Source organism: Culex pipiens, chromosome 1, assembly GCF_016801865.2.
Source record: "Culex pipiens pallens isolate TS chromosome 1, TS_CPP_V2, whole genome shotgun sequence".
In the NCBI taxonomy this organism is placed as follows: Eukaryota; Metazoa; Arthropoda; class Insecta; order Diptera; family Culicidae; genus Culex; species Culex pipiens.
In genome coordinates, this window is record NC_068937.1 from 48217714 (window position 1) to 48245602 (window position 27889).

At 35.0% G+C, this 27889-nt stretch overlaps 4 protein-coding genes across 4 annotated transcripts; 1 reads left to right on the forward strand and 3 right to left on the reverse strand.

The window, feature by feature from the left end:
* Window positions 1-341: 341 nt before the first annotated feature.
* LOC120416444 (uncharacterized) lies at window positions 342-1405 on the reverse strand. Its single transcript, XM_039578198.2, has 4 exons — window positions 1053-1405; window positions 905-987; window positions 620-839; window positions 342-550 (listed from the first exon to the last, which is right to left on the reverse strand). The coding sequence occupies exons 1-4, from the start codon at window positions 1162-1164 to the stop codon at window positions 453-455; spliced, it is 513 nt and encodes a 170-aa protein (XP_039434132.1). The 5' UTR covers window positions 1165-1405; the 3' UTR covers window positions 342-452.
* Window positions 1406-7040: 5635 nt separating this feature from the next.
* Window positions 7041-7853, reverse strand: LOC120416433 (uncharacterized). The gene is made up of 4 exons (XM_039578187.2): window positions 7694-7853; window positions 7548-7630; window positions 7266-7485; window positions 7041-7199 (listed from the first exon to the last, which is right to left on the reverse strand). Exons 1-4 carry the CDS (start codon window positions 7782-7784, stop codon window positions 7105-7107), a joined length of 489 nt encoding a protein of 162 aa, XP_039434121.1. The 5' UTR covers window positions 7785-7853; the 3' UTR covers window positions 7041-7104.
* A 3032-nt stretch (window positions 7854-10885) lies between these two features.
* On the reverse strand, window positions 10886-11827 carry LOC120416431 (uncharacterized). The gene is made up of 4 exons (XM_039578184.2): window positions 11618-11827; window positions 11449-11558; window positions 11175-11391; window positions 10886-11113 (listed from the first exon to the last, which is right to left on the reverse strand). Exons 1-4 carry the CDS (start codon window positions 11742-11744, stop codon window positions 10959-10961), a joined length of 609 nt encoding a protein of 202 aa, XP_039434118.1. The 5' UTR covers window positions 11745-11827; the 3' UTR covers window positions 10886-10958.
* A 12694-nt stretch (window positions 11828-24521) lies between these two features.
* Window positions 24522-25396, forward strand: LOC120416446 (uncharacterized). The gene is made up of 4 exons (XM_052706274.1): window positions 24522-24696; window positions 24763-24845; window positions 24909-25125; window positions 25193-25396. The coding sequence occupies exons 1-4, from the start codon at window positions 24591-24593 to the stop codon at window positions 25285-25287; spliced, it is 501 nt and encodes a 166-aa protein (XP_052562234.1). The 5' UTR covers window positions 24522-24590; the 3' UTR covers window positions 25288-25396.
* The last annotated feature ends 2493 nt before the right edge of the window (window positions 25397-27889 follow it).

Here is a 27889-nt window from a genome sequence, read left to right on the forward strand (position 1 = left end):
ATTACCCATAGAAAACATCTACCAAAAGCTTCATACAAAAAAGCAAATCTTTGATAATTTTCTTTAAAACGAAATCAGAACAAAATTTTGGAGAAAGACATTATTGAACTTTTTTGATAAACTTCTTTAAATACCTGATATTACCAAAAAAAAAAACAAACTTTAAAAGGGATTACTTTCTGACTTCCAAAATGTTTCTTAAGAATACGAAACCCAGCAAACTTAGTACAAGAGAGCAAAATGGCATCGAAATGCTTTCTTAAAATAGAACAATAAAAAAAAAACTTAATAGAGGAAATCTTCAAACTAGTTAAATAGAATTATGACCAATTATATCAGTGTAAATTTTTACAAGCTACATATATTTGCTAAATTGTGTTACACAATACAAGTAAACCAACCTAATTAAATCATTACCACCTTTCTTCTAACGAAATCAAACTTCATGCCTGTTAAACGTAGGAAATAACGACATCCAGCTGTTGTTGTTCAGTCTTTTTGATAGATTTAATGACACCTCTAAAAATGACAGTGACTAAGATATTAGTTGCTAAAAAAATAAATAAAATGATAGTTAACTTTTATCAAAATTCAAAACAAATCAAATAACAATACTTACCGGCAATGCAAACCAAGGTCCATGTAACTGATGCTTCGATGTTACTAATTACTTTGTTTTCAAGCGCGATCTTTTCAGGTAAAGTTAGGAAATTTGCTTCCTCTATATTTTGGCGGACTTTTTCACTGCTCGCATAACCGGCCCAAATAATACCAACTACATGAACTAAACACATTACATCCATGTAAATCAGGTGAGCTTTTATAAGTTTTTCGTTGCGCTAGAGAAAGACATAAAATTGAATTAAACCATTTTTTTGATCACACGCATGCTGAAGAAACTCACCATAATTAGTCCAAGGATTAGAACCACGTAGAAAAACAATCCAGAACAAGCAAGATGCAGAATAGCATTACGTTCCCTTGGATCTGTAATAATGGCACGTTATAAAATTAACGAATCTATCGATTACTTAAAACAATCAATTGCTTACCTGAGCTTAAGTCATTCTTGAACACTAACAAAAGAATACAGCCAATCAGGCCTGCGACAGCGTAAACGAATCCAAAAAATCGGTAAATCGCGGTAGAAACAATCTTCATCATCTTAACAAATCAAATCACTTAGTTTCAGCGCAGCCAACCGCCTTCCAGAAGGTCCAAACAACAAGTGAGCTCTAAGTTTATGCAGTCGATCGACATCAGCTACCCCAGCAAAGGAGACTGTCTGGTTTATGACCCAACTCCAGAACGCGTCTCGAGAAAAAAGGAGTTGAAACGTAAACAATGCAGTTTTTTTAATGAATGGTTGAATGGTTGAAAGAGAAAGTGAGATATTGTCTCGACTATTTTGGTTTGAACGGTGTGTAAGTATGTATTAGTTTGAGAATTGCAGCGCCAATTGTCAAAGAACACGTAATCATAACGGCTGACAGATGTTGTGTAAAAAATGTGAAATTTTTATCAGTTTCTGTTGAATTTCACTTTTTTATTCAATTATTAAGGTAAAGTTACTCAAAAAGAGGTAATATTCAACCAATGATTTTTGTGTCGGCAGTCCATATAAAAAAAAATCATATAAAACATTTCTTAGATAGATATCTTAAAATTCAATCAAGCAAAGGTTTGCTGGCAACTATATTTATTTTAGAATTTATGAAGACATTAAGTCATTAAGCTTCGTGTCTGTCATCAATCTGTAATATTGCAAGCCCAGGAAGTGCAAATGAAAAATTATCGTATCGAAGTTTCAAGTGTGAAGAGGGAAGGAGGATTGTTATAGCCGGGCTTGCAGATTCAGCAAACGACAATTTAATAAACAAAGAGATCCACTGTGATATTGTCGCTATCGGGATCAAAATATTTGAAATTAGGTTTCGCTTTCATACTGTGCAATTCTCTCATAAATCAGCTTTTTATAGTCTGGAATATGTAGCATGATAACAGAATTTCTGATGAATTTAGTGTCATCGGTAAAGTAAATTCAATGAAAAATTGAAACCAACGTTGCCAGATTATTTTATGAGAGATCTGTATTTTCTTAAAAATAAATCTGTATTATATCTGTATCATGTCAAAATCAAAGCCATAGAAGATATTTTCAATTTTTTAACAGCAGATTTAAAAATTGTATTAATATTAATAATAAAACATAATTATGGTACTGAATTGTTGAAATTTTTAAATAGAATCATTTTAAAAAAATCTGTATACACAGTTTTTTTGGAATTTTTGGGATCGAAAAATCTGTAAAATACAGATTTATCTGTATATCTGGCATGGCTGATTGAAACGCTCTGAACAAGGATGTGCGACAAAAGATCGAATGACTATAGGTCGAATGGAAAAAGTACGAATGCCAAAAGGTTTAAAGACATAAGGATGAATGGACAAAAGTTCGAATGGACAATGGAAACAAAGAATATTTGTTTAAACTTTTATTTTCTTACAAACAAATCCGTTTTTTTCTGTGAGTTTATCCGTCCTTTTAGTAATGATTTTTTTTTTTCAATTAAACAGAATAACCTCCAAATTATTTTTTGATAAGTTTCCATTCCCTAAAAAACATTAGTTTTTGTAATCATATTTTGAATAGGATACCTTCAAATAAGAGCAATTCTTTAAAAAAAGGCGAACTCTTAAATATTTTTATTTATTTCAAAAACAACCTTTTCGTGATTGTTATAACATTTTTGGGAGTTTTTTCATTCTTTCAAACATGAGCAGTTCTTTCAAAAAAATAAAAAATAACGACCTATAAAAACTTTATTTTTTTTTTAGTTTTTATTAAAAAAAACATTTCTTGTCGACTTTTAAAATGTTTTTAAAGTTTGTTTTTTAAACAACCTATTCTTGTGATTTTTCCATTCTTTTAAATATAAGCGGTTCTTTCAAAAAAGGTTCGACTTCTGAAATATCTTTTAAGTTTTTATTTTAAACTTATTCTTGACTGTCTTATATTATTTTTGTTAGTTTTCACAATCTTTCAAAAATGATCAGTGCATTCAAAAAAAATCTTACTTCTAGAATATTTTGAAAGTCTATTTTTTTAACTACCTATTCTTATTTGTTTTGTTTTGTTTTGTTTGGAGGGAAACGCCCGTTTGAGTGGATCGCCTACCGATGGGTACTTCTCAAATAGGCACAAAACCTCTTTTTTTATTGTCAACAGATTTACAATCCAAATGACAAAAAGGCTTTTTAAATAATAACTTAAACTAACCTAATGGGGAGAAATCTGTGCTTTCGTAAGCAGTGCCCGAAGAATAGTTATGCAGGAAAAAGTTAAGCACGATAACCTCGAAAATTTTAGACATGGCACAGAGGGCTGCAATTCCGCGGTAGTTGCAAATGTCTCGTTTACAGCCTTTTCTGAATACCGGGAAAACAAATGACTCCTTCCATCGGTCAGGAATTATTTTTCCATTCTTTCAAATATGAGCAGTTCTTCAAAAAAAAGTTCGACTTCTAGAATATTTTTAAAGTTTTTATTTTATTCTTAAAAACATTTTCTTGCCTGTTGTGATGTTTTTGTGAATGTTTGCCTTCTTTCAAATATGAGCGGTTCTTTTTAAAAATACTACCTCTAAAATTTTGTGTAAGTTTTTATTTGATTTATAAAAAAATAATGGTTGGAATATTTTAGTGACTTTTCCATTATTTCAAATATAAACAGTTCCGAAAAATGATAAAGTCTTGCTTTTTAAGTATTGTTGCAAGTATTCTATCTTTTTTCAATCCACACCGGTATATATATATTAGGGTGTTTCATCCAAACAAAAAAGTTCTCAGAATCAGGCAAACCGAGGTTCCCCTTGTAGAGGATACCCATAGGGACTCTCATGCCAAATATCAGCCCATTTGGTTGAGAATTGGCCTGTCCCCAGCGGTTTAAAGTTTAAATGGAAATTACTATGGGATTTTTGCGCTTTTCGTTCAATCGTTCCTACAGGTCTGGGGACAACATGGATTCACTCGGAATAAAGACAAGTGTGTAGGGGATGGTCCAATGAACACATTCCAGAAGGAATTCGGGTTGTCCATTCTGTCCCCAAGGTGCGCATTGGATCGACGTCCGGTGTGTCTAGAATCAACGATTCACCATTCAAAAGTACGCATTGTCCTTAGTATGCTATGACGGCTAGGTGAAAATTACGACACCCCATGTCAGACGGTGAACACGAGAGGACTATACTCTCGCAAAATAGCACTTTCCTCACGTTTCTATTCGTGAGGACTATCCCCTCGTTCTTTAACTTTGGGTGTATCATTCATGCTCACATTAGATCCTTGCAAAATCTGACCTCACAAATATATCTGTTTATATAAAAAAAATGATCGTCTATATTTTTATTTGTAAAGATAGCTCAACTTTCGACCTCAATAAATTTACCTTTGTAGCCAAATGAATAGAATCATCGGCGTCCTTCAAGGACTTAGTTCCTTGGTGACGATTTCCGACTTTTCGTCCGTGGCTTGAACTCAATTCTTCACTTGCCAATCTTGAAACTTCTTGTAGGCAGCTTCTTACAGCGTTTTTTTTTTTCGGAAAGTCCATAGGACAGTTACAATGTGATTCGGACTGACTCATGGTTGGTTGGTAAAATTATGTTAGAACGAACTATTTCAATTTTCAATTCAATTAGTGTTTTATTAGAATTTCACAGTTCTGCTAACTCCAGATTTGGAAAACCTTTCAACTGAGAACATTTCATAAGCCTTTGTTATATATACCAAAAGACGCGCAAGGATCTGGCCTACACGCCTGTGATGTTGAAAATAAACGCTTTAGTGGCCAAAATGTCTCAAAAACTGTCATTTTTGAAAAAAAAAACTATTTTACGGGTTAAATCCCATTTAAAATTGAAGGCTCCTGTTACGTCCAATCAAGCTACAAAATTGGGATTTGGGCTCAGTATGCCCACCGGAACAAACCCCTGAATGCCCCGCCAAAAAGTCATTTTGTTACATCCTAATGGCCAAACTTTTGGACGCTAACAGAAAATGGGGTTTCCTCATTGTTAAACTTTTTCAACGATTTTTTACAAAATTGTTAAAAACGATGCATGGAACTCAGAATAAAACTCGATTTTTTCAGCCCTTGCGAATTTATTCAACTCGGCAGAGCAGCTCTGAATTTGGACCTTGTTGCATCACTACTATTTCGACAGTTTTTCATGTTTTTTTTTTAAAATAATGTTAGCTTAAAAGATGGCATTTTTGTTAAATTATAAGATGGCATTTTTGTTAAATTAAAAAATGTCAGTTAAAAAAAATGTTTGGTTAATTTGATTTTTTTGGCGAAAAGCCATGTCAAAAAAAAAAATTCGTAGTGTTTTTTTTTGTCTGAGAAGTCCTTAGCAATCGACATTTAAAATTTTGCTAATCGTTTTGGAGATCTTTCGATAACTTACACAACGATGTATTACATGATATTTTTTTGTTGAATTTTCGGTCACTTATGTAACATCCTGATCTCTTTTCTTGTAACGTTCGTATGGGACCCCAAACCGAGAAGAATGTAACCGTTTTGGTTAAATCGGTTCAATTAGTGCTGCAAACTGATAATTTAGATCACATCCACATACTTACACTTACTAAATTTTGGATTCAGAGTCGAAATTGTTGATTTTATCTAAAGCTAGTTTCGGGAATTTCAGTAAAAAAAGATTATTTAAATAATTCAGGTAACAACATATTTTTGATAAAGACCTTCATGTCTTGACTCATATTTTATGGACTTCGGAGACAATTTGCCATTGAGCAATTCCATCTCAAATCAGGAATTTTTCTGGTATTTTTGTACCCGACCCTCTCCGATGTCAATGAAACTTTGTAGACATGTTATCCTAGGCCTATATAAGCCATTTTTGTGTATACGGAGCCAATTGTACTCGAAAATAACATTTGAGAAGGGCGTAAGGTATTTAGATATTTTTGTATTCTGTAATTTAAAAATGACTGTAACTCGAAGGCGTTGCATCGTACCAAAAAGTGGTCAAAGACAAACTTGTAGGAAATTGGACGGGCTTTCTGAAAAAAATACACTGAAAGAAAAATACACGCCACTTCTATGGGATTTTTCAATTTTTATGTTTTAAAGTTAATTTTTAAGGTGAAGTCACGATTTTTTTTCGTTCAAAATTTTCAGTGTGGTAGAAATCTGGAAGGTAAATCATCCTACGTAAATATTAAAACGAGTCATATTGAAAAGCTGTCAAAGGCAAACTTATGGGAAATTGGACGAGCTTTCCGGTAAAAATATTTTCGAGACTGAAAAATCAAGTCTGTCATATAGAAAATGCAAAAAACCACCAAAAAAGCTGTTTTTTCAACACTTTTATTTTTAAAACCGCTGTAACTTCGCAAGGATTAGACTTGGGACAATGGTCAGTATGGAGACTTTTATGTAAAATTGTCTGGAGAATCGATTCCCACTATCGGTTTTTGAAAATTTTGATGTTTAGACCACTTTTCAAAAAAAACAGTTTTAGTAAATGATTTTTGTATTTTTTTAGGAGAGACATACCATCCTGCATTTTTTGTGAGTCTTTTTGTCACATTTTAGGCTATTTCCTCAAAAATTTTGAACGAAAAAAAATCGTGACTTCACCTTAAAAATTAACTTTTAAACATAAAAATTGAAAAATCCCATAGAAGTGGCGCGTATTTTTCGTCCAGTGTATTTTTTTCAGAAAGCCCGTCCAATTTCCTACAAGTTTGTCTTTGACCACTTTTTGGTACGATGCAACGCCTTCGAGTTACAGTCATTTTTAAATTACAGAATACAAAAATATCTAAATACCTTACGCCCTTCTCAAATGTTATTTTCGAGTACAAATGGCTCCGTATACACAAAAATGGCTTATATAGGCCTAGGATAACATGTCTACAAAGTTTCATTGAAATCGGAGAGGGTCGGGTACAAAAGTACCAGAAAAATTCCTGATTTGAGATGGAATTGCTCCATTATAACATGTGTATAAAAGCTTATTTGCATCTATTTATATTAGAATAAATCGAATAGCATCATAATTGATGATGATCTCACACGAAAATGGCCACCCCTTGCTGCTGCTGCTTTTCCTTTTTGATGGACGCAATAACCTTCACGAGTATGTGTCTGATGAGTGCATAAACGGCTGAAATGCAAATTACATTGATAAGCCTACTTTAATTTTGCCAACAACTGGAAGAAAGTTACCCACCGCCAAGCACAATCAAACAGCGCAAAACCCTTCCGGCGATATCTTTCACGACCTCCCTTCTCACCCCGTTCTTGAACGACGAGGGAAGGAAGAAGGCAACGTTCATGACTTCAACGTTTTGCTCGTTTTGCACGTAGGCGAGGTACAATACGATTGCAGTGAGCGTAATGAACACAAAGTTGATGAACTGAAGGTGAGCATTAACGTAGCTTTCGTTACTCTGGAAAAGAAACCATAATTTATTGTGTTGTAATTAATTTGTATGAAAAGATCAAAACTTACTGAATACAGTCCAAAGATAAGGACAAAGTTGAAAATCAGCCACAAAACAGCAAAGAACGAAAGTGCTTGACGAATCTGATCATCTGTTTCAACGAAGTTAATTAGCAAATTTTGAAACCAGGATTAATTTCAAATAATTAACTAACCTGATCCTAAATCATCCTTTGATAGGAAAAAGAGAATCGAACCAATCAAGCTCGCAACAGCGTAAATGAAACCCAAAACTCGGTAAACCATGTTGATGTTATAAAATAGAGGGCTAAACTCAGACTGAGCGCTGTTTAAAGAATGCTGTGGTTATCAACGACGCAATGCACACACAAAAAGCATATCGAAGAAAGGAAATGGCGAACAGGGTTATCAGATCGTCGTGATCGTACTATCTTGCCGCACGTTGTTTTTGTGTCAAAGTGGGTTAAGGATGCAATTTTGTGCAGCTTGAAATGCCTCACTTTTTTACTTTCACAGATCTCCAAAATTCGATTTCAACAAAAATCTTTTTTTCGATTTCAATCAAAAAAAAATCGTTCTGATTGTGCTATCTTGGCAACATGGTTTTTAGTCAGAACTCGTTTGACACACGTACAAGCCCGACAACTGGTAAGCATTTTTAATTATAACTCTGGACTCGGGCAACCACATTCAACCAATGTTCGGGACAATGCACAGGATGGTCAGCCAAACAAAACGTATTTGTTATTGTTTACATTGCTTACAGTAATTTGTGTTTATTCAAGGTCAAACATTGAAACGCGTCTTTCTCGGAACGTCAAAAAGCGACGTGCGACAAGATAGCACGATCACGTCGAGAATGATGCTCTGGTGAACCCCATGGACGAGATTGGAAGTTTGTTCGAAAGCGAATGTAAAGGAACATTTTAAATGCATCAATTATGTTGACAGTTTTTAATGGTTGGCCTGGAGTAAACAAAAAAAAAAAAAACAGGGCAAACACGTTTTGTTTTGCTAATCGTTCTGTGCATTTTCCTTAAATTTGGTTGCTGGAATTTCGAGTTTTCACCAGGCAGAATCAGCGTTTCAATACACCACATTCCTATCTCATCACCATTTTGAACTGCAATTCACTGAAAAAACGTCTTTTTTCGTATACTTGAAAATGAAATGGACCTCGGATTCGAAATCAGTGACCAAAATCACCCCAAAATCAAATCATGTTTTGAGTTTCATTTTAACGAAAAACACAGTTTACCTTTAACAAAAATTGAATGCGAATTTTAGAAGAAACTAATTCTTTAAACATATTCTAAAGATACCGTATGTGGCTGATGACTATGATAAGTTTTTGAGATTTTTCCGCATAATGAAGAGTACACTTTAATTATATACGAATAGTATGAATCATAGTGACCCTGCTAGAGAAGTGTGCAAAGGAGAAGTTTTCATAAAATTTTGAAGACCTTAAAAAGTTAGTAAATTATAATTAATAAAATGTAGATGAATAGTATTATTTCAATATAATCAAAGTATCTTGGATTTCTGATTGAAATTTAGTTCGAATCGAAAAAAGGAGAAATATTTTGAGATTCTTTGGAAAATTTTCGACTAAGAGAATCACAATTTAAAAAAATATTCAAATTTGCAGGCTGAAAATTCAGTAGAACAAATTTCATTTGAAATATTTTTTTTCTAATTTTTGCTTCGAATATAGTTTAAAATGTTATATGAAACGATAATTTTGTAAACAAAACTAGTTTAATTTTTTTTAGGTATATAATATGATTTTTGTGTAAAGTATGTAAACTTAGTTAACTAAATAAAAACATAGTTTTAGTCATAGACTTTGTGTGGCAAACCCCAGTACATGTTTTAAAATTAATAATCTTGAGACAAACTTTACCAGTTGGGAAATAATCCAAAAATAATATGAAATCCTATCAATGTCACCCCGGTTTACGGTATAATCTATTGGATCTTATGGTAATTTTATTTTTTTTAATATTTTCATAAAGCATAAAAGTTTTCAATATTTTTTCATTAATCCCAAGAACCGTTTGGATTTCATTTGAAACTCATTTCCAATATATGAAAATCAATCTTTATATATTTCTTTTTTTTCTAAAACAAAGGTGTTTTTGAATGGCAGGACAAATGTAAAAAAATGTTTATTTAAAAAAACCCACGCTTTCTTTAAACTAAAACGCAGTTTGTTGACATATTGTATAATTTAGAACAGAAAACTAAATTTTCCAATCAATTGATTCAATATTCAAATAAACAAACAAAAAAAAACGTTACTTAATCCACCTTTAGGTGGTTGGTGCCTTCCTCACATTCGTAAAGTGAATACACTACACAGCGTATAAATAACACTTATTTTTATCAAAATATCTGAGATCAGGCCTAAAAAAAGTGTATTGTTTAGCGTTTTTCTCAGCTTGCTGTTTTTGCATATGGGACATTTATGCGAACATGGGCAGTGAAGTACTCATAACTATTGATAGGGTTGTCAGATCTTCAATCTTTTGGGCTCGTTGGAATGGTCTTTTGATTACCTATCCAACGATGGGTCGCATAATAGATCCGGACAACTTTTTCATCAAAATATTTGAGATCCGGCCTCAAAAAAGTGTATAAATAACACTTAAGTGCTCATAACTTTTGATGGGGTTGTCAGATCTTCAATCTTTTGGACGCGTTGGAAAGGTCTTTCAAATACCTTTCTAACAATATATAGCATGACGGGTTCTCTTACAAAAACCACCCTTTTTACAATCTTCCGAAATTTAGCTAAAACCGTTTTTTAGCATAACTTTTGAAGTACTTTTCTAAACTTCATAATATTAACTAGGGTCTTGTGGGACCCCAAGACGGATCGAATGAGACCAAAACAGTCTAAATCGGTTCAGCCAATCCGGAGATAATCGAGTGCATATTTTTGGGTGCACGGACTCACATCCTGACACACGCACAGACATTTGTTCAGAATTTGATTCTGAGTAGGTATACGTGAAGGTGGGTCTAGGAGGTCAAATAAAGAAGTTCATTTTTCGAGTGATTTTATAGCCTTTTCTCATTGAGGTGAGGAAGGCAAAAAGAATAAAAAAGTGAAAGGATTCAAAGTAGTTGTGATAAAAGTGCCTAACGCGAATTGATTGTATTTGTATTGAAAATTAAACAAAATATAACATAATTTTTTAAAGAGTTAGAAAATAAATTTCAAGCAATTAGGCGTGGAATTACAGACTTTTCAAGACTTTTAACAAAAAATCTCTGACTTTTTTTTCATGGTCACTGAAGGATGAGGGTGGAGGGTTTTATGAATTAATTTAATTTATAAACAAGGATGTCATCAAATCAAACATAAAACGTGTACTTGATTGAAATGGACTCGAGTTATATTCAGTATTTCTGACTTATGAATAGTCTACTTCGCAAAACAACGCACCTGGTTTAGGCGATGCATTCCTTCTCTTTCAGAACGTCCTCTGACTTCAGTAGTTTGGTTTGTTGGTCATCGCCTTCTTTCACCACTTTAGCTGCTTCTTCAATTGGTATGAACGTCACAACGACTCCCATGAGTGTAAGGTTGATCATTGCAATGACCACTATAATTTTAAAAAAGTAGTTCATTTATCGCTAATGATTCAGCATTAAAAATATACGTACATGTCAATATGCCAATACCAATTGTAAGCAAAAATGTCAGTCCCAAAGTTACCATCATCGACGCCCCGAACATGTTTATTAAGTCAGCATTTTCCTTGTCCATTATTCCAACCATTGCGCTTAGAACCATAAAGGCGATCAATACTAAGGTCACTGCAAATCCGATGAAAACTACAATCGTGTAGTAGAGATGAAGTTTCACATAAAGCTCTTTTTGCTAAAATTTCAAATAACGTTGCAACAATTGACTTGTACACGATTAGTACAAACTTACGTTTGAAATACCGTACAGGAGGGACCAATTGGAAATAACCCAAAATTGACCAAAAATGAACACAGCTTTGCGCATGGTCTCATCAGAAATGAACTCTTTGACGTTGCAATCTGAAAAAAACGAAACATTAGAAACATTTGTAACAACGAAAATCACGATTTGTTCACACATTCCACCAAATCTTTCCGGTACACTAGCAGTAGAATCGATCCAGTTATGCTCAGAACGACATAAGCTAGGGTAAGTACTCGATAGGTCATCGGAGAAAAATTGATCAGCGCCACAAATTTTGCCATCTTTGAAATTTGAAAATTGAAAATCACTTTGACTCTTACTAAAACGCGACTAACGACCAGGAGGTCCACCAAAGAACTGATCGTACTGAAGTGGCGGTTGAAGAGTGGAACCGTTGGAGAAACTTTATCGCTAAACATGCAGACTCAGCAAATGACAGAATTTAAACAATGATTTCCACTGTTGGATGGGCATGATTTCAAAGAGCACATATCGAATGAAGGAATCGCAATAATCGGATTTCTTCAAGACTCCTTCGACGAAATCTATTTGCTGGAAGAGTCGTGGCGAAACTCCAAATAAAATCAAACGACACTCGATTGAAAGATTTGTTTACAGAATTGAATCACGGAATTTTTCTTAAATTGGTGCAACAATCGCAACCAAATGTCACGTTTTTATGGCAAGTCGCCATTATGGCAAAATGACGTGGAACACAATAATTATCCTGTCTTGTCGAAAACGTCTTCTTCTTGCTCACAGCCAGATGTTCCTACAGGAGTTCAAGTGTCCTCCACTGAAAAGTGATTCTGGAAGTCGTCATCATCAGCCTGGTGGTGACACTCGAGGTTAACCTGCGGCAGGGGCGATTGAACTTGTTATAGGAAGTGGGATAATTCAAATGCAAATTTTATTATGGAAGGTGCGTAGACAGGTGATGAGAGAAGGGAAATTAAGGAAACATAAAGAGGAGAATATTTAACCATCAATGAGAGGCTGAATTGAGCGTTGGAATTAGCTGTCCCAAAAAACCAAAACCTTGAAAACCAACATGCAATATCGCAGGGCTTGGTGGTCAATAATGCATGAAATTTTAGATGAAGACTTTCAAAACATTTCCTTTGTGCGGATTTTGAGTAAAATAGTCATCTAAACAACCCAAAAGACTGGTCTTGTTTAAAAGAAACTAAAATTGTTTTTGCCTTCCTTACCTCATTGAGGAAAGGCTATAAAAACACTCAGAACATTAAATTCTTAACTTGATTTTTCAAAACACCTAAATTACAAAAATGGCTCTAGAAACTTCCCGTTTGAAGATAGAGCTTTGTGTTCTTCAGCAAAGTTGCTCAGAATGGTGTTCTTTACAACTTTTCTGAAGACATCGAAGCACTCCCGCCAAAATAAAAATTCTGAACCACCCTAAAATTTGGACCACCCTAATGTCCACCATACCAAAAGATGCTCCTATTGACCCTAATCATTTGTCTCGAAGACACCAAAGCTCTAAATCTTAACGTGTGGCCGCTATCAATTTTGTCACGCTAGATTTCGGTTCGGACCACTGTGCAATGTCACCCCGGTTTACGGTACTTCAAGATAAAAATTACACTCAAACCCCAATGGTTTGACATCAACTGTTGTCAAACGAAAACCTAGTTTGACACCTCTTTTACGCGGAGTTCACACACACTACCAAACGTTTGTTTTGATAGTGCTCGTGAGCGCCGTGTAAAAAGTGACAGTTCGTCGCTTTTTAGTTTGACCAACCAACGGGGTGAAAACTAAAAAAGTGTCAAACGAAAACGTGACCGACCACCGGAGGTTGATTGTAAATGGAATACAAATTTGAGCATTTCATATTGCTTTGCTTGGAAAGTTTTACCAAAAATCAATCAAATAGCCCAGGAGATAGTGGTAAAAAATCCTCTTGCCCTATTAAGCTTTTGTATTTAAAACTCTATTGATTTAATCAGAATGAAGAATATTTTCTGGAAATAATGGTTTTCAAGTGCAGGGATTTTCTCGAATTTAGTTTTTTTCTGCAAATAATTCATAAAAGTCCAACAAAAAAAAAAAACTTAAAAAATCATACCAATCTTAAAAAATAGCCTTTTTATCAAAATTTTGAAAAAGAGCGAAAATTAGCGGCTCCCAAAAAAGAGCGATTTTGCCCACCTCTACTGTTGATGAAAACGTTGCCCAGATTTATCAAAAGGTAATCAAGAGACCATTCCAATGAATTGAAAAATCTGACAACCTTATCAAAAGTTGTAAGCACATAAATACCCTGAATTATGAAGATGGTATGCATAATGAGTCAAATTGATAAAACACTTTGAGGTCAGCCCATTTGTGTCAATTTTGGATAGCATTACCCTTTAAATGTGGTGCCTACCAACCATCTAAGGATGGATTAAGTAAGGATTTCTTTTTTCGAAAAAACAATCCATTTTCAAAGAACTGACTAGGCTGGAACACATTTTATTCAATGTTCTTGTTGTTCAAAGTTGGCCCAAAAAATCAAGGGGCAATTTTTTTTTTCAAAAAAATTCAAAATTTCAAGAACAATTGAAATGCAATCAGCTGAAATCAATATAAAATCGTTTCCCTGCGTTTAGAATCATTTTTAACATGTTTGGGTTGATTTAAAAATCTTTAGAATTTTTGAAAATGTTAAATGTTAAGTATCGCAAAAACTAGTTTTTTCGCTAAAATTTTTGTTTTCGTCAAATCATACATTTAAAAAAAACTAGTGATTGCAAAACAACTGTGTAAAATGCATTTAAAACATTTTCTGCATTCTTATGTTGAGACTATGGCTCGTGATTTTATTTTTTTTGGATTTTTTTAAATTACAATTACAAATAACAGATTTTTTTAATCGAATAATTTTTAAACAATCAGTATTTTCAAAAAAATGCAAAATCTCCAAGAAATTCATTCTTTTAATAACGAAAATGTTGGCACCCAAACATGTATACAGTCATCCCTCATATTCGGAACAGTTTACTGATCGGCCAATGTTCAAAAAATCATAGCAAATCTATAATTAAACCTTATGATTCGCTTTTACCTTCATTTGAAAGCTTTTCTTGCGATCTTTCGAATGCTGTATCGAACAACTGCAAATTTTAACTTTTATATCAAGTTTTTGAAGAAAAACTTTGACCCTAGAAATCCACAAATTCGGAACACTTTTTTCCTTACGGATGTTTACAAACTTTGGTTCTCTCCATGAGTACATAATTTTTACAAAATAATGACTTCAGGCACTGACACCAACGAAACTTAAACTTAGTTATGTTTTATGAATGGTTTGAAAACTTTTTTTGTGAAAATATCCGTTAAATTCAGGTGTTCCACAATTGTGGGAGGCACAATAACATCTCACAATTATGAAACAGGCAATTTGGAGGCAGTGTTTTGCTGCTCTGGACAGAATAGTCTAAAAATGAAGTTTTTTGTTCAAAAAGTACTACTTTTATTAGTGAAAAGGCAAGAAAATGTCCAAATGAAAGTCCTAAAAAAAGTGGGTCGACAGAAAAGCTGCATTGGAATGCTTATGGGGTTATTCTCCACCAACTCACACGAAATCGGAAAAAGTAGCCCCGACCCCTCTTCGATTTTCGTGAAACTTTGCTCTTAGGGGTAATTTTGGTCCCTGATCACGATTTCGATATTTCGTGATCCATTTTTCGATATTTCGTGACGGCGGGGCGGTACGACCCCTTTAATTTTTCTGGTTTTTTACTAGGACACGTTTTTTAGTGAATTGTAGCTCGCAACCGTGAAGAGATAGAAATTTGGTGTCAAAGGAACTTTTGTGTAAAATTAGACGCCCCAGGGGTTAAAAATTCGAAAAACTGGTCAAAAATGGTCAAAATCATCACTTTTTCAAAAAACTTTTTTGTAAAATTCTGATAACTCGTAAAGAATACATGCAAACCCCTTATGTCTATATATCAAAATTTGTGTTTTTGTCTGCTCTACAACTTTGTAGAACATTGTTACACTCTTAAATGTAAACCTGCAAAGTTAGAAAAAAAACGAAATTATAAAATGAAAAAAATTGTTCTAAATGAAAAAATACCCCATCTGGGTTATTGTAGATTCGAAAAGTACATTAAATTTCCCATAAAATGACATGTCTCACGATTTTTGACAGTTGAGTAACGGGAAATGGCAGCGATTTCAAAACTATTTTTTAACTTTTATTGATGAAAAATACGTTTTTTCGGAATTTAATTTTACACAAAAGTCCTTTGACACCAAATTTCTATCTCTTCACGGTTGCGAGCTACAAATCACTAAAAAACGTGAATTAGTAAAAAACCAGAAAAATGAAAGGGGTCGTACCTCGGATTCGTGATCAGGAACCAAAATAACCCCTTAGAGCAAAGTTTCACGCAAATCGAAGAGGGGTCGGGGCAACTGCTGTGTGAGTTGGCGGAGAATGACCCATTGACAAATTATAACAAAAGTATTCCGAATTTGTGGGTGTTCCGAATATGTGGGATGACTGTAGGTCATCGCTGAAATTTTAAAGTTATCGCAGTTTTAGTGAAAAAGTAGATTTTTTTTGCCGATTTGGTCTTTTTCCGTTTTTGCACGTGGCGCGTCGGAAATCTAGTTTTTATTTTCGAAAAATCGTATCCCGGAAACGTATATGGTTGGGTGGTTTAGTGGTTAGCGTGGTAGCCTCTAAATCCCAGTATGACCTGGGTTCAATTCCAGACGGATCCGGTGGCATTTTTCGAGACGAGATTTGCCTGATCACGCCTTCTATCGAATGGGGAAGTAAAACGTCGGTCCATTTGCGTAAAAGAGGTTTTGGGTGACTCACCACACATAACCTTCGGACGCCTAGAAATGAGCAGAAACTTGCAACAGAGCCCACAAAAGACCCGGGGGTCGTTTTAGTGGATTGCTCTGCTTTTTTTTTTTTTTGGTTTGACATAGCCAATTTTTTGACATGTTATGTAAAATTTTCCGAGGTCTCTTTGGTTAAGACACGGCCAAAACGCCATTTTATGTTTGCATATGAGTTTTTGAAATGTTTGGCTGGTTTTTCGGATCTCAAATTATTATTTTTTGAAAGGCATGACAGCTAAAATCGGCTGAAATGACGCGGAGATATGATTTTTTGAAAAAGGTGGTTTTTGCGAAAAATGACGAAAATTGCAATTTTTCGAACCACCCTTAGCACAGTGTAGGTCACCCTAACGGCCAATCAAAAAATACGGGTCTAATTATTTTGGCTAAGGAACCCCCAGAAAAAATGTGAACCCGATCGGTGAACTTTTTTTTCGCTTTAGGCTCTTTTCAAATGGAATTGGTGTATATGTATAACAATCGGTGAATTGCGCGAAGCCATGTTTCAGTAATTTTTCAGGCCCATTTTCCTACTGTGCAGTATGAGATAGCGGGGCACTTAGTTTTGGAACCTGAAATTTTCCAATTGTTATGTTGTAGCCAGTTTTGGCCAACTTTATTGGATACTCTTATGAAAACATGGGCGATCATGTTCTGCTACCTTTACCCAGAGTTGTCAGATTTAAAAATCGGGACAGCTTTAAAAAACATTTTCTAGACATTTTCTTATTTTTTGTTTCTGAGGCGACAGGTGTACCTTTAATTGGTATAAAAGAACAAGTAAAAGTTTATTTTTTCAAGCAAGCTTTTCTAATGAAAGTGAAACGAATGGATCTGTAACAAGCACTGCAAAATTATTTCTGGTCCTTGTAATTGATCCTGCTTTCCCGTGCTCTTCGATGTTGGTAACCAAAATATATTGTTTATTTTACCTAAAATAACACATTTTCAGACACAAACATAAATAATTGGTTTATGACCATTCGGTTTCGGATGATGTGGTTTGGGCGAACGAAGAGCCTGAAGAGAAACATGGAAAAGGCAATAAAATGGCCTGCATAAACAAATCGTCAAATTGGTCCAAAGTCTCGAGTCGCCATTCTTATCACGACAATTCGAGCAGTGCCCACCTACAGCCCAGACAACTTTTGGCATTCTGTAAAAATATTATCAGGTAATACATTTAGACCACCTCTGGAATTTCCAGAAAAATCTATCTTCAATTCTTGTTTGTTGGGTGGAAAGTTGTGAAGCTCAACTGAAACACTGAACATTTTGCAAATAAAAATGATTATTTTTAGTGCATAACACTATCAAATTTACAACAACTCTCACAACCTCCCCATAACATTCCTCAAAGTCCCAAAACTCCAACACCAACCATCGCAGATTCAATTACAGCAGCCAAACTTTTGTTTGCAACAATTTAAATTGTTTTCCAAAACGCAGATGTGTGATATCATAATATATTACTGTGCAAGCGTTCGAAACGTGTCGTGCCTCCTGGCATCGATGCTCAGAATTGGATTTGGGCAAGCCACACACACGGGTAGAATTCACTTCCCTTCCCTCAACTCAACATATGGCAACCCTTTTGCACCGGAAGTGGATTAGACAGCAGAACTGGTTCAAAAACTGGAGATGAAGGTAATTCTTCCCCAACTCTGCGCTGAAAAACTTTACCTTTCTGGTGACGATAAAGTTTTTCGACACAAACACACTCCCACACACACAAACAGTTCATAACCGTTTTCAAAGAACTAGATTAAATTGGATTTTCACTTGGTTTCGACTCGGGGAGTGGATTGAAAATCGTTAAACATTTTAAGGTACGAATTTGAGCACCGCTAAACAACATTCATAAATTTGTCAATTGTCGGACTTTTCCTGCAAAGTCACGGCGGCAATAAAACGGTCCGGAACCGACCGAAATCTCTCACCGGGCAGTAATAACTCCGAGGAACAGAACATCGTCCTCTTGTGTTCTGACTCTCGACGACGCAATAATAAAATTAACATCAACATTTCATTCATAAATTAAACGTAATAAAATTCAAACCTGACCATGAGAGGGGGAGGATGAACGTAAAAAAGTTTGAAAAGTCCGACAGCATAATTTATGTTCAAATTTTAACGGCCTCCCCCCTCTAAATCTGCTCTCCCTCTGGTGTTATTTGCACACCTTTTTCCCACCCACCCCCTGAAAACGTAGGTGGTGGGATGAAAATGGGTACAGCGCTTAGTCGGGTTACAAACACCTCCGGCCGGAAAGTGTTTACCTCAGCAGCTTTGCTTCGTCGGGCGACTTAGTGCGATTTGCATATCATAGTGTGAAGTGGTTGATTAGGAGGGAACTAACGAATCCTTTCCTGTGTGACTAGTGAGTGACTGAGACGATGTTTAAAATTGTAATCTTTTCCCTAAAAAATGGTTGTATATTATTTCATTAAGCGTCTTTTTCACAGTAAACATTGAGAAGCAGTTCAGAACAAAATTTGAAAAGCATTGTAAAAAAAATTAAATAAGAAAACGGGCTTAATTTTTTTTTATTCATTTCATTCATCCATTCAAATCAAAAATATTTGATCAAGTGTATTTCTAAATACTTGGCAATGTGAACAAATGCTTGAATTGCTGACATTTTTAATTTTTGAAACAAATGGAAACTAATACGAGGTCACAGTGTAGCTCTCCAATCATTTAATTCATGAAAAATCAGAGGGTACTAAAAAACAAATATTGAAATAAAAAAAAATTGATTCCACAAAAAAAACAATACATGTCTTAATGTTAGAAATGGTAAAAAGTTTAAGATTTCATGCTCATAAAAAAATATTTTGTTGGATCTTAAACATTCTACCATGACTATTTATTAATATTTTTTACATATTTTTTTGTTACTTTAATTAACTATGCTTCTCTATTTATTTAAGAAACATTGCTAAAAAAAAAACACAGTCGCTAACTTTTAAACGAATTGGTTTTTTAGTCAATTCGATTTTTTAATTTTCAATTCATTCACGTTTATAGTTCAACATGTTAATAAGATTGATCGTTCTCAAATTCATGAAATCAATTCACGATTTTGAGGATTTCTTAATTTTTCTTCATGATAAAATTGGGTTAAGAAAAATTTATCACAAATCGGTATCAAATTTTAAGATGGAAATTTATTACGGTAAAGCCGTCAATCACTTTCAAAGAAATTTGATCATCACTCAACTCACTCTGTACTTAATTCTGCAAATGTGTCACCAAATTAATATAATTTTGTTGTACAATTGTTGACGTCGAAGTAGACAATCATTGATTTATGACGATCTCCATAACTTTACAACGAAAAGGAAAATCGTCACCAAAAAGTATCACAACGTGTTGGCTACTATTTTGAACAACTTGTAGAAGGAATTTGTCAAAAATATTGTAAGGGAAGCAAAATTTCTTTCTATGCAGGAAAAATCATGCCACTGATGGCTGTCATTATGTTAACCATAGGTAACAATTCTTGTAACAGTAATAATTATTCAAAATAAAAGTGATTTGTAGAATTTGTTAGGATTATGGAGTCAGCCAAACTAGAAAAAAATACACTAGATAATAAACAACAAATAAGAAACTTAAGAAAATATTTGAAATAGTCTTGAAATATCTAAACCTTATAAAAAAAAAATTAAAAAAAAATGAAATAACGAGCCATGGTCAGAACATTTCAATGAAAAAAGTATTCAAAAATGTATTCTGGTCTGAACATTTCAATGAAAAAAGTATTCAAAAATGTAAAAATATTTTTTGCCCCCTGATTTTTCGGACCGATTTTGACAGAAACTTTGAAAAATATTTGGAACGTACATCTTCCGCAAATTGCAATAAAGAGTACACAAACTAATTTTAAAAAAGAAGAGTACGCATTTTTTCGGCTCGAAATGAGACATGTTTTCTAAAAATAGTACGTCTGGTAACACTAAACTAAATCTATAGAAAAGCGTATCCGTTGAAAAATATTTGAAAAATAATTGAAATCCTATCAAAGTCACAACCTTAACGTTTAAGAACTATTCAAGGTCTTTCGAAACTTCTGAAAATTTCAAGGTAAAAAATGTTACACAAAATAACTAGTCCGACTTTCGTACCAAGTTTAATTTAATTTCTTAATTCTTAATTAGACGTGATTTTGCTATCTTATTGTATGTCGCGAAACGTTAATTTCTCTGCAAATTTTCAACAAATGTTCCGGGAATCCCAGGAAAATAAATTTATTTATAAATAATTTGATTCTGGCTCTGAAAAATAAGTTGTTAAAAAATTGTATAAGATAGCAACCTTAACGTGAAGACTTCCATCATTGCCATGATTTTTCGTTCAAAGATATAAATTTTGCGTCGCTATCAATATTTTGACAAAAATCCTTCTACAAGTTGTTTAGAATAGTGCCCTACGCATGCTCATACTTTTTGGTAAAGATTATCCCATTCCTTGTAAAGTTATGGAAATCGTCATTAATCAATGATTGCCAACTAGGACGTCAATGATTGTACCACAAAATTATATAAATTTTGAAACACATTTGACTTAGACCAAAAATTCCTTCAGTGGCTTCAAGAAGGCAACAACCGGCACATGCTGATTCATTTTGGTATAGAAATTAGTTAAATTGATTGAGATACAGAGCATTTTAGGCTGATGATCAATTTTCTTCGAAATTGATCAACGGCTTCACCTTAATGGTCAAAATATGTGTTACGAAAACAAAAAAAAAAAACTTTATGAACTTTATCAAACTGCATCTGACTAAAGTTCCCTTTGCCAACTTGTACAAGTTGTTTCAGAACCTTTCTAAAAATATATGATGAGACAGGTTTCCATGCAAAAACCACCCTTTTTGCAAATGGTGGCAATTATATGCAGCAGTTTCTTAAGCATAACTTTTGGTGTGCTTTACTAAATCTTATGAATTTCAATAGGGACTTATGGGACTCCAAGACGAATCGAATGAGACCAATACGGTCAAAATCGGCAAGGTCAGTGACGAGACATTCCAGTGACATTGATTCGGTACACATGTCTATATACAGCCAAACACACAGACATTTACTCGGCTGGTGATTCTGAGTCGATATGTATAAATGACGGTAGGTCTAGGAGGTCTAATTAAAAAGTTCATTTTTCGAGTGATTTTATAGCCTTTTTTCAGTAAGGTGAGGAAGGCAAAAAAAAGTTGAATCTTTCTCATTGTGTACTTATCATTTCACCGAATGAATATTTTTCAAAATAAATCGTGGTCTAGAATTACTTTAAGAGCGAGTCCACGAGCAAAGCATACCCATCTCGCATCGACCTCACCAATCTGCCTGAAATTTCCAGGAGTTGTTTGTACATATAAAACTAGCATCTGGCTAAAATATGAGCACTCTAGGTCAACGAGAAGTGGGGCAAATCGGGACACAAAGTTTGAAGGTTCAAAAACGTCAACAATCTTAAAAAGTCTATAACTCAGGCAAAATTCAATTTAATTTCTAAATTAAAAATGCAACTGAAAGGGCTTAAAAAATGCAACAAAATGCACGAAGAAGCATCCCAATCGTTTAAATCTAAAGGGAGTTATATTTTCACAATTTTCCTATCAATAAAAAATTGATAGATGTTTACAAAATTGAAAGATAAATTTATAGAACCGTCATTAGGGTCACATTGGGTCTGGGGGTGAGATTGGGTAATACAAAAAAAGAAATTTGTATGACCCAATGTCACCCTAAGACCCAATATCATTCCTAATGATGAATTATGTTTGTTTAAATCAAAATAATTTGTTTAATCATAAATTCCCATATTGTTTTTGGACTAAACGGAAATTATCAGGAATAATAAAAGATTCTTTGGCTGTAGACAAAAATTCAAAAATCTTTGATCAAATCTAAAAAACAAGTTATCCGAATTTTGTACGTACCGTCAGTGGGGGTGACTATAGGTCAAAAAATGATACACCTCTTAATTTCTTAATAACAAAAACAATTTTAATACCATCGAAAATCTTTCAACGTAGATTTGTTCTTAGATAGTTTACTAACATTTTCCCAAAATATGGTGGATTTTGATGAACACTACCTTAAATGCCAATAGTTTGAAAATTGACACAATCTCACCCCTTAGAGGGGGTGACATTGGGTCAAATGAAACTAACATGATGCTCAAATACAACGATATGGTAAAACCAAGTCATCCAATAGTGTTTTTTGTTCGAGGGAATCGTATTGACATGCTACAATGTTTGAAGTGGAGATTTTCAAACATTTGGGTAGTTTTCGAGCAATTCTAACAAAAATATTAGAAAAATGATTTTTCGAGAGGTCATTTTTGGCCAAAAACGTGCCTCAACTTTAGACAGCTGCCAAAATAACAGGATTTGTTCTAGGAACGAGATTTTTTCAGCGAAGTCATCTTAAGATGTCCCCTACACAACCCTTTAAACAGAATTCAGTTTCATTGAGAAGAGCCTGAGAAATTGTAAAATCCGTTAAAAATCACTTTGACCCAATGTCACCCCCACTGACGGTATACGAAAAAGTTGTTTAAGCGATGATTTGGGCAATTTTTGAGCAGACTTTGATGTTTAAAATATTCAAAACTAAATCGTGAGCTTTTGAAAGTACTTTGTTTGGAATGTTCGGTCAATTTTATGTTAAAATGACCCTTTGGAGTTTTATTTTGTGTGGATGGAATCTAAGTCTCTAAATAGTAAGATAATGAATTCAAAGTCGGAGTCGGCTTATTTTTAACACCTTTGTAGTTGCTGTCGATAGAGTCGAGTATTTTTTAAGAGTTGAAATGGAAGTCTCTAAATCCCGCTTTATTCGCTTTTCTTGGAAGCTAGAGTTGGTGTCACTGGAAAAACTACCCATCACTGCAGCCGTTATGAAAAGTGGATTTTCAAATACATTTTTGCAGGAAACAGCGGGAACGGAGAATAAATAAAACATTTTGATCTGTGCTACTGAATCTGTACTAAATTTGCAACATTGAAATATTGACGTGATCGTGCTATCTTGCGCACCCGCCAATTGAATAAACAAAAACTAGAGCACTCAATGTAAACAATAACAAACACGTTTTGTTTGGATGACCATTCTGGGCATTGTCTCGAAGTTTAGTTGTATTTGGTGGCTGGAGTCCCGAGTTATATGTGTCAAACGCGTTCTAATCTAATCTAATCTAATCTAACCCTAGCGCAGCCAGTCTTTCGAGGGCATCCTGGAAAATGCCTTAGGTTGATTAACGCCTAGCATCCTCTTGTCATTATTAACAATTGCAGTGCCCAATGCAATAAATTGCTTTGAAACATCACAAACGTTAAAGCGGCCAGGCCAACTGCGTAAAGTTTACCGCAAAGATGATTCTTTGAATTGGATTGAGTTTGAACACGAATGTTCAAACAACAACACATTTCTGAATCGACAGGGGAGGAAGAAACGTGGGGATCCCCCGCTCACGTTCCTGTTTGTTTAGGCAAATTATCGTTGGGAGCCACCATGCTAAGAAGTTTTGGTGCTCCGGGACCCTCGAGGATGGGACACTGTATTTCCACAAATGCCCTGGACACTATTTGCCGTGGTTATAGCGCCACAACTCGCTCAAGTTATATGTGTCAAACGCGTTCTGAGCTGAACTTCCTTTGGGCAGTTGTAGCACTTGCAACAATTTTCATGGTGTTTCAAGAAAGCACAGACAGAAACTTCGTGTATATGAAGAGTGACGACATTGCGGTTTTTGTTGATTTTCTCAGGATTGAAATTGAATTTTGGAGATCTCTGAAGGTCAATGGGTAAGGCATTGAGAGCAGCATAAAATGACGTTACTTAATTTGGCTGAAAATGCTAGTGCGGCAGGATAGCACGAGTATGACGATATGCTAGCCATAACACTTATTCTACTATAATCTTGGAAAGCCAAGAATATAACATCAAGCTAGTAAATCAAAGAAAGCATCAGCAGAAACAATCATGACGTCATATTGAAACTATATGCCACTTCCTGCCATCGATTCTCGGCCCCTAATCTAAACAAAGGTCCGCTTTGTTTACACTCTTGGCATTTCCCTCGTTAGGTAATCAAAAATGAACGTCTCAAAATATCAACTCGCTCTGCTCCGTCAAACATTAACACCGCGATAGGGGTCTCAGTTCTGGTTTGGATCTTAAAGTTGAAGCATTCATTTCACTGGCGTTTTTAATATAGCTGAGAAGTTTTGAAAAATTGTCCAAATGGCGCTTTCTGCAACGGTTTTTCGTGTTCTAAGTTTTGTGTACGCTGGACTAAGCTTGGCGGGATCGTTACTTCTCCTGTTCTACAGGAAAGATTTGGCAACATGTATAAGTTTTTATTGATTTGTTAAAGTTTCTTGAATGAATATATTTAAAAAAAAAATGATTTCAGCTGAAAATGAGTGTCAGTTCATTCATCTTTTTGCGGTTCTATGGCTGATATTCAATTTCACCCTCGTTTATGGTCTTTGTTTGGTAAATTTTCTATACTAAAAAATATCAATATTATTAACCTCAAAAATGATTTTTCTTCGTTAGCGCGATACAACCTTCGTAAGGATCCACCTTTACTACGTCCAGGCGGTACTTTGGACGTTCGTCGTTGCCCTGTTTGGGCTGGGAGTCTTGCTTTTGGCCGTACTCGTTGGTTTGATGGATGAAGTCAACCTTCCCTGGGCTAGCAAAGTTGGGCTTGCCCAAGGTGCGGCGGAAGTTTTGGGTGTCATCTTTCTGGTGTGCTGTGCAGTGCTTTACGGTGAGATGGCTTTTTACAAAATGTGTTTTTAGTTATTATGAGAAAACTAATCATTTAATTATTTTAGTGGTCTATTCAATCATACAAGGCGTCCTCAAAGGATTCATTTACGCAACAAAAAGAGATGAAGAGGTGCAGGTTTCGATTAATATCGTCAATTGATGAAGACAGTTTAAACTGTGCTTAAAGCAATACAAAATGCATTTTGCTTAAATTTTACATGTAATTTCAATTTGTGTCGATATGATAATTCAATAAATTGATATGCGTGGCATAAGCAATGTATTTTGATTCAAATGTTGTTAAATAATTCAAAACTAATCAAATGTTCAGTATTTAAATAATTAGCAATTCAGCTGAACAATTAACTACTGTTGCAAACAAACAATCAAAATATTTTTTTCTAGTTTGGAAAAACAATTCAAAACGATGAAGTCACAATCAAAAATTCTAATTCAAGCTTCTCCTGCCAACCAACACTCTTATTCCGACAGACTCAAAACAAACCATTCCCCCAACAGTCGGGACAGAGCTGTTAAAATCGCAACACCAAACACCACTTTTTGTTGTTGTAATTTATACAATCAAAACATGTGCAATTTAAACAGTGTCAGTCTCTCCTGTTCTGCCCACTCTCCCCTTCTTTCCAAACGGTTAAACCCTCGTGTTTGGCAACCAGCTCTTCACACAACAACGGCAGTGCTGCCAGCCGGCAAACATTAAATCAGGTGTTGTATTTGGGAAAGTTTGTCAAAAATTAGTCCGGTGGGGATTATTTTTGCAACGCCACTCTTCCCCCCCTCAAATTTGTCTTCCCGTGACTCCAGTTTGGGTCCGCTTCGCGTGTGTGACAGGGCAAACATCAGAACCAGCCTTTTGTTTATAGTAAACATTAGCCATCAACAGTCACACTCGTGTTTGCCGGCCACTAGTTACAATATTTGAACAAACGTTTTTGGCCACGTGGCTGGGGTAGGACTTAAGCGGGTGGAATTTTCACGGCACCGCCAACATTGTGTAGAGGTAGGACGCTTCAAACCAGAACTAGAACTAGCGTCCGACGACCACCGTCCAGCGGGAGAGGATTTGGTTTATGGCCGCCGAAAAGTCATCACGATTGGATACTGTTTGCGGGATATCTGGGAACCCTGGCAGGACTTTGATTGACTTTTTCTATATGATAACATTTTAAGCAAAATTCTTAGTAAAATTAATCAAATTTTCAAAAAAAAAAAAACATCTAATATGAACAGCGGTAAAAGTTCAAGTAATTAATTAATTAAATAATTAAATAAGTAGTAAACCAAATTCAAAAGAAAATGTTGATATTCATAACCAGCAGATTATTTCAATAATCTCAAAGTGTCGTGAAATCCTCATTCAAAATAAGTTCGTTTTGAAAAACGGAATGCTTATTTTGTCAATTTTCCACCAGGAGAATATATAATTAGTTTCTAAATAATACATTTATATTTAATAAAAAATATGAATTTTTATGTGTGCTTCGAAATTAGTACAAAATTCAATATTAATCAATATCATTATAAACAAAATTATTAAAAAAAATGTCAGCCAAAGTTCTGATCTTTTCACAATTTTACCTAAGTCTTATATGTATTTTGACCCGCCCGTGTGGATCAATCGGACCGCGCACTGGACTAACAATCCAGAGGTCGCCGGTTCGAATCCCGCGGCGGGCGCTCTAAAATTCCTTGTGTAAATATGGGTATTCGGCGCCGTCGCTCCGTGCCATACTTTCATACACTTAGGAGCCCAGGGCGGCGAAGTCCTTGTAGTTAAAAAGGAAGACACTAGTGGTTGGTACTAGCAATGGTGGCCGACAGCTATAAAGTCAACTTCGTTTTTTTTTATATGTATTTTGTTTAAAAGCATATAAACTTAGTTTAAAAAAAAATAACTCTCAAAAACGAAAACCTTAGAAATTAAATTTAAACACTTAAAATCTGATCTTAGCAAGAAAAACAATTACTATTAACCCGGGTAGTCTTCGGGTCTTTGCATACTCCGGAAGTGTCCCCCAGTGGCCACCGGTAACCAGTTCCGGAGTGACCAGGTTGGGTCATAGGATATTGACATGACTTTACGTGGTCATAATATGCAATTTCATGAAGTTTGATACGTCGCATGGTAGGGTTCTTTGCATACTCTGGAAATGTCCCCCCGTGGCCACCGGTAACCGGTGTCGGCGTGACCAGGCTGGATCAGAGATTATTGGCATGATCTCAGGTGGTCATAAATTTCAATTTCATGAAGTTTGATATGTCGCATGATATGCTTACTTGCATACACCGGAAGTGTCCCTCAGTGGCCACCGGTAACCGGTTCCGGAGTGACCAGGTTGGGTCATAGGATATTGACATGACTTTACGTGGTCATAATATGCAATTTCATGAAGTTTGATACGTCGCATGGTAGGGTTCTTTGCATACTCAGGAAGTGTCCCCCCGTGGCCACCGGTAACCGGTTTTGGAGTGACCAGGTTGGATCAGAGGGTATCGGCATGACCTCAGATGGTCATAATTTTCAAATTCATGAAGTTTGATATGCAACATGTCGGGTTTCTAGCGATACCATTATAGGAACCGTTTACGTGGTAACCTGGAACCGGTTTCGGATTGGACACAGTTGGCCGGAACCGATCCCAAAAAATCCGGTCGAAAAAATTGGCCCATGGGTTGATTTTATAACAAAAGCTGTAAAAATCATGTTTTTCGGATGTTCCGGGTTAACGGAACCGGTGTCC

Coding starts and splice junctions, on each gene's coding strand:
- LOC120416446 (XM_052706274.1), top strand. CDS start 24,591: ATGGCGCTTTCTGCAACGGTTTTTCGTGTTCTAAGTTTTGTGTACGCT. Junction 24,697..24,762: donor CAGGAAAGATTTGGCAACAT/GTATAAGTTTTT, acceptor AAATGATTTCAG/CTGAAAATGAGTGTCAGTTC. Junction 24,846..24,908: donor TCGTTTATGGTCTTTGTTTG/GTAAATTTTCTA, acceptor TTTCTTCGTTAG/CGCGATACAACCTTCGTAAG.
- LOC120416444 (XM_039578198.2), bottom strand. CDS start 1,164: ATGATGAAGATTGTTTCTACCGCGATTTACCGATTTTTTGGATTCGTT. Junction 840..904: donor TAATCCTTGGACTAATTATG/GTGAGTTTCTTC, acceptor GTCTTTCTCTAG/CGCAACGAAAAACTTATAAA. Junction 551..619: donor GACCTTGGTTTGCATTGCCG/GTAAGTATTGTT, acceptor TTATTTTTTTAG/CAACTAATATCTTAGTCACT.
- LOC120416431 (XM_039578184.2), bottom strand. CDS start 11,744: ATGGCAAAATTTGTGGCGCTGATCAATTTTTCTCCGATGACCTATCGA. Junction 11,559..11,617: donor CCGGAAAGATTTGGTGGAAT/GTGTGAACAAAT, acceptor CGTTTTTTTCAG/ATTGCAACGTCAAAGAGTTC. Junction 11,114..11,174: donor TGGTATTGGCATATTGACAT/GTACGTATATTT, acceptor TTAAAATTATAG/TGGTCATTGCAATGATCAAC.
- LOC120416433 (XM_039578187.2), bottom strand. CDS start 7,784: ATGGTTTACCGAGTTTTGGGTTTCATTTACGCTGTTGCGAGCTTGATT. Junction 7,486..7,547: donor TTATCTTTGGACTGTATTCA/GTAAGTTTTGAT, acceptor TTTCTTTTCCAG/AGTAACGAAAGCTACGTTAA. Junction 7,200..7,265: donor CTGTTTGATTGTGCTTGGCG/GTGGGTAACTTT, acceptor TTTGCATTTCAG/CCGTTTATGCACTCATCAGA.